At 52.7% G+C, this 8,371-nt stretch overlaps 1 protein-coding gene across 1 annotated transcript; it reads right to left on the reverse strand.

Annotated features, from left to right (window-relative positions):
* Positions 1-6,744: 6,744 nt before the first annotated feature.
* On the reverse strand, positions 6,745-7,680 carry LOC148050411 (olfactory receptor 14J1-like). The gene has a single exon (XM_087742826.1). It carries the CDS (start codon positions 7,678-7,680, stop codon positions 6,745-6,747), a length of 936 nt encoding a protein of 311 aa, XP_087598952.1.
* Positions 7,681-8,371: the final 691 nt, after the last annotated feature.

The following is an 8,371-nucleotide window of genomic DNA, read 5'->3' on the forward strand; positions in this document are numbered from 1 at the left end:
ATTGCTCCAGCGAGAAGGACAAGCAATCCTTCAATGGTTAACCCGATCTCCAGGGGAGGTGTGCTGGTGTCATGCCTGGTATCGTTTCTGGAAAGGGAAAACAGCACAAGTCTCGGCGGGGTTTTTCCGGATGGGTTACCACTTAGTGGCTCAATTTGTTTAACTGCTCAGACTAAAGACAAAAGTCCCTTTTCCCACTCAGAATATCTCTGTTCTGGCTCTTTAAATGCAGTTGACTTAAACATTAAAGGTCTTTGTGGCCTGCTTGGCCTGGTATGTGACAGATTGCAATAAGGACCATATGCTGCAAAACCCCATTGTGCAGGGTCGTGGGGGTGTACTGGTCTCAGTGCCTGATCTGTCTTTAATTCCTCTGTTAGAGTTTTGACTGCCTCTTCATGTTCTGGGTTCCATTTCCACGGTTTTCCCTTTCGTAAAAGTGAGTACAGTGGGTGAGCAATGCTAGAAAATGCAGGTACAGGTTTCCTCCAGTACTCTAAAGTACCCATAGGCTGGTGTAACTCTTTCCTGGAGTGGGGCATCTGCAATTGTTCTAGTTTACTTAAGGTGTCCGGTGGAATTGCACCCGTCACAAGCTGACAGGCAGAAGGCCGGTCCTGTCAGGAACTTCATGAAATAGAAGAAGGACAAAGGCCAAGCCTTGCATCTGGGATAGACGAACACCTTGCAGTGGCAGGGGAAGAGGATTGCCTGGCCGGAGAGCAGCTCTGTGGAAACAGCCCTGGTGGTGTTGGGGAACTGAAGGCAAAACATGATCTGGCAGTGATCTACATGAGCCAGTGTGACCTAGTAGCAAAGAAGGCCAGCAGTGTCCTGGAGTGTTTAAAGAGGAGCCTCGCCAAAAGAGCGAGGGAAGTGACTGTCTCCACCTGCTCGTCACTTGTCAGACGAGCTGTGCACTCCTGTGTCCCTTTCTGGGCCCCCAGTTCAAGTGTACTGGGTCTGGCTGGGATGGAGTTGACTTCACTCGTAGCAGCCCCTATGGCGCTGTTTTGCATTTGCGCCTAAACCAGTGTTGATGACACACCAGTGTTTTGGCTATTGCTAAGCAGTGCTTGCACAGCATCAAGGCCTTCTCTCTTTCCCACTCTGCTCCCTGCAAGCGAGTAGGCTGGGGGTGGACAAGAGGTTGGCAGGGGGGGGACAACCGACACAGCTGACCCCAACTGACCAGAGGGATATTCCATACAATATGATGTCATGCTCAGAAATACAAGCTGGGGCAGAGGAAGAAGGAGGTGGAGGTTTCAGTCATTCAAAGTGACGGTTGCTGGGAGACTGGCTGAGCATCAGTCTGCTTGTGGGAGGTGGTAAGTGATTGCCTTTGCCTTGCCTGTTGGGTTTAGTTTATGTTTGTTCTCATCTTTTTTCTTTCACCTTTTACCCTATTTGTAGCTCAGCCCACAAGCTGCACACTGCCACCACGCAGCAGCATGGGTAGTGACCATACCAGCTGAGCAGTGCCCTGAGGAGAAGGGCCTGGGAACCATGCCGAAGCCATACGAGCCAGCGGGCCTCACATTTCGAAAGGCAAGTGGAGAAACTGGAGAGGGTCCAGAGAAGGTCTGCTGTGTTGGAGTGAGGGGCCTAAGCACAAGCTGTGAGGAGAGTCTGAGGGAAGTGGGCCTCTCTAGCCTGCTGACGGAAGCATGGGGCAACCTAGTAAGAGCCAAAACCTACCTGGAGAGATGATGGAGCCAAGCTCTCTTCTGCAGTGGCTGATGGTATGAGAGAGGCAACAGCCACAAACTGCCTCTTGGCAGCTTTAGGCTGAGCCTTAGGAAAGATAACATGGACTAGGAGGAGTGTTGCTGTGATCTCCACCTTTGGAGCTCTCCTTTGCTCCACAAAGTCACAGCCAGCCTGGAGACTGGACTAGACACCCCCAGCAGTCTTTTTCCCACCAGCCCTTCCAGGAGCCTGTGCCTATCCACATATCATACAAGAAGAGATAAAGCTGGAGGTGAGGGTCTCTACATCATGTGCTCATATATGACAGGTCAGGGGGGAAGGGAGCTCAGGTGGTCTGTAGTCCAATGCCCAGCTCCAAGCAGGGCCAGCTCTGAGGTCAGCCCAGGTTGCTCAGTAAATGTCCGCATCCAGAGAGAGAGTTTACACATGAAGCTGGCATCTAGGCCACCATTACAGAAATGGAGACGAGATCTTTGGCCAGCTCCCTGAACAGCTCCCATCAGTATGCCATGCCTCCTGAGATTCCTGGGAACATCCACCTTCTTGTCCAGAGGAGTGGCTTCCTTAGGCAAGTGTCCTGGCATATCCCCAGACCTTGGGGTGCTTTAGGCTGGAAACAGAATTGAAAGCCTCTGACTTGGGTACTATCAACTTCATTGCTAAAGGAGAGGGAGATGGAGGGATCTCAGAGCTTCCAGGTTCCTGCTGAAGATTGAAAGCCTCCAAGAAAGGAGGTGAAGATAACACTTTTGAACTAGCATAGCCTTTAGATCATTTCCTATAGGAAGGCTCTGCTTCCCCATTTCAAACATTGGAACCCAGAAATCTCACCTGCTTTTCATTTCTCTTCTCCCAAAATCTGACCAAATGACAGGAGGAAAGGCAGCAGAAAGGCCCTTAGGCCTCTGTGAATCAGCTGGGGTCTGGCGCTTGGAGGGCTACGGTGCCATTCCATTGCACATCCCATAGAGAATCAAGCTGGAAACTGAGTCTGCAAGTCTGAATCAGTAAGGTCCATGGACAGGTAAGGCTCTGTCTATGGCTGTATCTATGGCTGTGTCTGGAGACCCGTACACCTCCAGCATAGATCAAGCTGGGGCTGAAACTCAGGCCTGGATTCAACGGTCTCCTGGGTCCTTGGACAGAGATGCAGGTGGAGGCTCCAGGTGATGCTGGTCATGGCCGTGAATGCCTATGGCTGCTCTCAGGGCCCTGACATGGGATCCCACCTGCCACTGCTCTCAACAGACCACATTATCACTCCCTGATGTATGGTGTTTGTGCTCTCTCCTTCCCCATTTCCCTGGGGATCCATGAGACAACCATTTCTTGGTCACTACAGCCAAGGATGACACTGGTCTTCACATGCCTGACGAGCCCTTTCTCTTTTGGGAGTATCAGGTCCAGGAGAGCAGAAGACTGGGTGGTTCAGTTAGAAGCTGACCAATACAAAAGTTGCCGCCTAACCTGTAACATGTCCCATAGAGACCCTCCATATATCTGAGCTGCCCTGACATCACACAAGGCATCCCCCACTTCTCATCTCCCCTGTCAGTCTCCCCTCAAGATGCTGCATCTCCAGCAACCACAAAAGCCATGGGAGCTGTCCTTCCCCACCTCAGCTCTTATTCCACTGATGTCACAGCTCTGTGGTGGCACAGGGGGCTCCTGCTCTCTGTGCCCCAGGCTGTGCGTTTTGGTGCCCATTTGGGCTGCAGCACCTCAGATGTGGCACCAGGACAAGGGCAGACTTGTCACATGGAAACCTGGTGCCCAGAGATGGGACCCCGTGTGTGGAAAGGCTTGGCTTCCCAGCAAAGGCACGCTGGAGTGGGTGGCAGGTGGTGCCATAATGATGGATGAGGTTCCCACACCGAGAGCAAAAGCTGCAGTCCCCAAGGGCAGAGAGAAAGAGGCCTGGGCTGTGCAGCCCTGGCAGGAGAGGGCTTTGCTGTCCCAGGTGACTCTGCAGCAGCGTGGGGCCTGTGCCAGAGGGGGAGCTGATCTGCAAGAAGGACAAGGTGCTGCTGAGAAAGTCGCTGGGGTAGGGCAGCCTGTGATCCAGCCACGCTGTGGACATCATGGTGGGGATCGACTGGACAGATTGCAGCTCTGCAGAGAAGGACCTTGGCATCCCAGAGGAGAAGCAGCTGAGCAGGATCTGAATTGCACCCTCGCAGCAAAGGCCAACAGCCTCCTGGGCTGCATTAGGAAAAGCATTGCTGGCAGATGGAGGGAGGTGACCCTTGCCCTCCACTCAGCACTGGGGATGCCCCATCTGCAGTGCTGTGTCCAGTGCTGGGCTGCCCAGTGTAGGAAACGTGTTGACTTGCTAAAGCAAAGCAAAGGGCCATAAAGCTGTTTTAAGGGACTGCAGCATCTTTCATAGGAGGAAATGCTGAGAGATGTGGGACTGTTCAGTTTGGAGAAGAAAAGGCTCGGAGGGATCTTATTCATGCATATAAATACCTGATGGGAGGGCATGAAGACCAGGGAGCCAAACTCTTCTCAGTAGTTCCCAGTGACAAGACAAGGGGTGATGGACACATGAAATGCCATCTGAACCCAAGAAAGCACTTTTTGACTGTGAGGGTGGTCAACCACTGGAACAAGATGCCAAGAGGGGTTGTGGAGTCTCCATCCATGGAGATACTCCAAACTCAGCTAGACAAGGTGCTCAGCAACCTGCTCTAGCTGACGCTGCCTCAGTTGGAGGGTTGAACTAGATGATCTCCAGAGGTCCTTTCCAATCTCAACATTTCCATGATTCTGTGAGTATAAAGGAGAAAAGTAAGAGAGAAAGAAAGGAACAACACCTAGCCTTGACCACAAGTATGGTGGGATCCCATGGAGAGGACCGAAGCTGGAGCAGGGGAGAAGTGTGAGGAAGAAGGAGTGACAGAGGTGTTGTTTACTGATTCCTAACCCCCTCTTCACCATCCCCCCTACTCCTCGTGGTCTTGGGGTAGGTAGATGAACTGGGAACAATGGAGTAATTTGAGCCTGAGGGAAAGTGTGAGGGGAATGGTCTTTAATATTTTTCTTATTGTTTCTCACAATCCAAATCTTTTTTTAATTGGCAACAAATGAATTTGATCTTCCCTAAGTCAACGGGTCTTTGTCCATGATGATATTTGGTAACTGATCTCCTTTACTTTATCTTGACCCATGAGTTATTCCATCTTATTTTCTCCCTTTGTCCTGCTGAGGCAGGGGAGGGAGTGAGCAGCTGGGTGGGTGTCTGGCTGCTGGCCAATGTTAACCCACTACAGAAGCACCACATCAGGACTGCTGCATGCAGCATGGGGCTTCCCAGCACAAGAAAGACCCTGACAGACTGGAGCAAGTCCTGCAGAGGCCAGAAGGGTGGCTGGGACCTGGAGCACATTATGGATAAGGAGAGGCTGAGAGAGAGGGGTTCCTTAGAAATCATTCAGAACAAAGCACAGGAGCAAGAACCCAGGGCAGTTGGTGGGATCTCAATAAATGGAGATATTCAGTATTTGTTGAGACAAGGCCATGAGCACCTGTTCAAGCTGGATCTGTCTGAGAATGGGCTTGGCTGAGAGACCAGCTGTGGCAAGAGCTCTGGGGCTTGTTTGCAATAAGTGTCAGTAGGAAACCGGTTCCTTTTTTCTTTATACTGGTGGTGGAGTTGGGTATCACTGAGCCCCAGAGGAGGATGAGGGTGACCATGCAGGAAAAGTCCCTTCTCAAGGATGGGATGTCACAAAAGAGATGGAAATAGCCGGTGTGTGGGACTATCTGGGACAGTTTTCCCAGGGCAGCTTCCGCAGGGTGTCCAGGGAACATGGCAGAGACCTGGCCCCTCTCTTCTGCACCTTCGGTGCCTTGCTTCCTTCGCCATGATGCCTGACTCTGCACTGGCAGCACCCTGCTGGCTGCCCCCACCCTGCACACTCACACAGCTTAGCTCTACACTGCTGCTTTCCTCCCCTGGGCACTTCCCAGCAGCCCAGCCCCTCCCCAGCTGTCCCCCCCTCCCCTGCCCTCTCCCCAGCCCAGCCCAGCCTGGGCTGGCCCCACGGCAGCGCCCATCGCAGGGTGCTGCAGAGCTCTGGGCACTCACCCCACAGCGCCAGTCCCTCTGAAGGGCACAGCAGCTGCTGGGGAGAAGAGAGTGGGGTTCAGTGGCCCCATCAGACCCAGGGGTTGTGCTGTCACCAATGGCACAAGGAAAAAGAGGCTAGCCACGCTCTGGCTCTCCTGAATTTATATTGTAGGTGATGCCCAAACCTAACTGAATTTCCCCCCTGTGCTCCCATCAGCCCCACTCCCCAGGACAGCATGAGAGTCCTGGGGCTCCTCAGGGAGCTCCCGCATCTCTCCACTCTCCCTTCCCTCTGCCTCCTGGGTTCCCACTGACTCCCATCACACAGTTCTTGTTTGAGCATATCTGAATTTAGTGCTGTACTTTTGGGGGATTTCCTCTTTGACGGTGTTTCACCTTCTGAGCCTCCATTCATTCCAAACCCAGGGCACGTGGTGAGTCCCTATCCTCTCCTCTCCTCACCCCTCCAAATTCATTTCCAGAGAGTCTGGTATATGCCATCACTCCTGTCATACATGAAGAAACCTGGGGAGAGAATGGGAGTTCATGGACCATCTCCCCTCCCATTGGATATTAAGAAGAGAGCTTTTAAATCCAGAGCGTTTGGTCCAGTGGAACTCAGTGCCACCCTGAACTTAACTCCCAAAATACTGAGAACAAAAGGAGAACAGACTCTTTAAAAGACCAATTCCTTGGACATATTCTTTGCAGCACCTTTGGAGGAAGAGCCCAGCCTTCAGGCACTGGACCTGGGAGATTCCATTTATTGAAGAACTGCTATTGGCCATGCCACATCTGGCACAGTGTTGTGCAAGCGTCATATACGAGGGGATTAAGCCTCAAGACAAGTAGTATAAGCCTACAAAATTACCCATAACCAGGATTACCACAAGAGAAAAAAGCAAACATGGCCTAAGAAAAAGTGAGAAATGGGAAATGCGCAGAGAAGGGAAGGCAGGTTACTCTCGATGAAACAGCGGCCATTGGGTCAGTTTCCATAGGGCATCCCTGAGCTCCTGGTTCCTCATGCTGTAGATGACGGGGTTCACTGCTGGAGGCACCACCGAGTACAAAACAGAAACCACGAGATCTAGAAATATGGAGGACACTGAGGGGGGCTTCAAGTAGGCAAACATTACAGTGCTGACAAACAGGGAGACCACGGTCAGGTGAGGGAGGCACGTGGAAAAGGCTTTGTGCCGTCCCTGCTCAGAGGGGATCCTCAGCACGGCCCTGAAGATCTGCACATAGGACACCACAATGAAAACAAAACACCCAAAGGCTAAACAGACACTAACCACAATTAGCCCCACTACCCTGAGGTAGGCACCTGAGCAGGAGAGCTTGAGGATCTGGGGGATTTCACAGGAGAATTGGTCCAGGACATTGCCTTGGCAGAGTGGTAGAGAAAATGTATTGGCAGTGTGCAGGAGAGAGTTGAGAAACGCACTGCCCGAGGCAGCTGCTGCCATGTGGACACAAGCTCTGCTGCCCAGCAGGGTCCCGTAGTGCAGGGGTTTGCAGATGGCCACGTAGCGGTCATAGGCCATGACAGTGAGAAGACAATACTCTCCTCCAACGAGGAAGAGAAAGAAAAAGACCTGTGCAGCACATCCCAGGTAGGAGATGGCCATGGTGTCCCGCAGGGAGTTCTCTAGGGCTTTGGGGAGAGTGGTGGAGATGGAGGCCAGGTCAAGAAGGGAGAGGTTGAGAAGGAAGAAGTACATGGGGGTGTGGAGGCGGTGGTCGCAGGCTATGGCGGTGATGATGAGGCCGTTGCCCAGGAGGGCAGCCAGGTAGATGGCCAGGAAGAGCCAGAAGTGCAAGAGCTGCAGCTCCCGCGTGTCTGCGAATGCCAGGAGGAGGAACTCATTCGTGGAGCTGCCATTGGACATCTGCTGCTTCTGGGCATGGAAACTGCCAAAGAGAGAAAATAAAAAAATTCAGAGAAGCTTCTCTGAGCCAAATTTCATTCATTCATTGTGCAATACCTAAGGGTGCTTTTCTTCCCTCGGGGGGGGGGGGGTGTTATGCAGCTCCAAGGCTTCAGCTGTGGTTTGTGTTGGCTGAGTGTGCTGTGCAGAGCCGTGCCCTCTCCCCAGGGGCTCCGGAAGGGTCAGCCCTGCTTTCCAGCAAGGACCCATGGAGGCAGCAACAGCCCAGGGTGTTTGGAGGGAGGCTTCCTGGGGAGGAGTTCCCTGTGCTGCACTAGAGCGGAGGGCAAAAAGCCCAGAAAGACGCTTTCTTCCCCAGAGGAAGGTGGGAGATGCGGTGCAGCAAATGTGTCCCATTACACTGTGTTTCAGTGTTCAGACACCCCCATCCCACTTGGGAAATGGTCTTGGAAGGGGTCACATTCCCCATTGCTCTCATTGCAAACCTCCGTCAGTGCTCCCATGCAAGAGGGCTGCTCTGTCCATCAGCCTGGTGCCCAGCTGCTCTGGGCTTGCACCGCTCTCAGCTGCAGGACGACTGCACCCAGAGGTTGCTCTGCAAAAGACAATGGAGTGTCCTGGGAGCAGAGGGGTCCTGTTCCAGGTGCAGAGTTCAAAACACCTCTCCTTTCCAGCACAGCTCTGCGGAGTA

Source organism: Nipponia nippon, unplaced genomic scaffold (assembly GCF_047370975.1).
Source record: "Nipponia nippon isolate SJK-2023a ecotype South Korea unplaced genomic scaffold, ASM4737097v1 scaffold_84, whole genome shotgun sequence".
NCBI lineage: Eukaryota > Metazoa > Chordata > Aves > Pelecaniformes > Threskiornithidae > Nipponia > Nipponia nippon.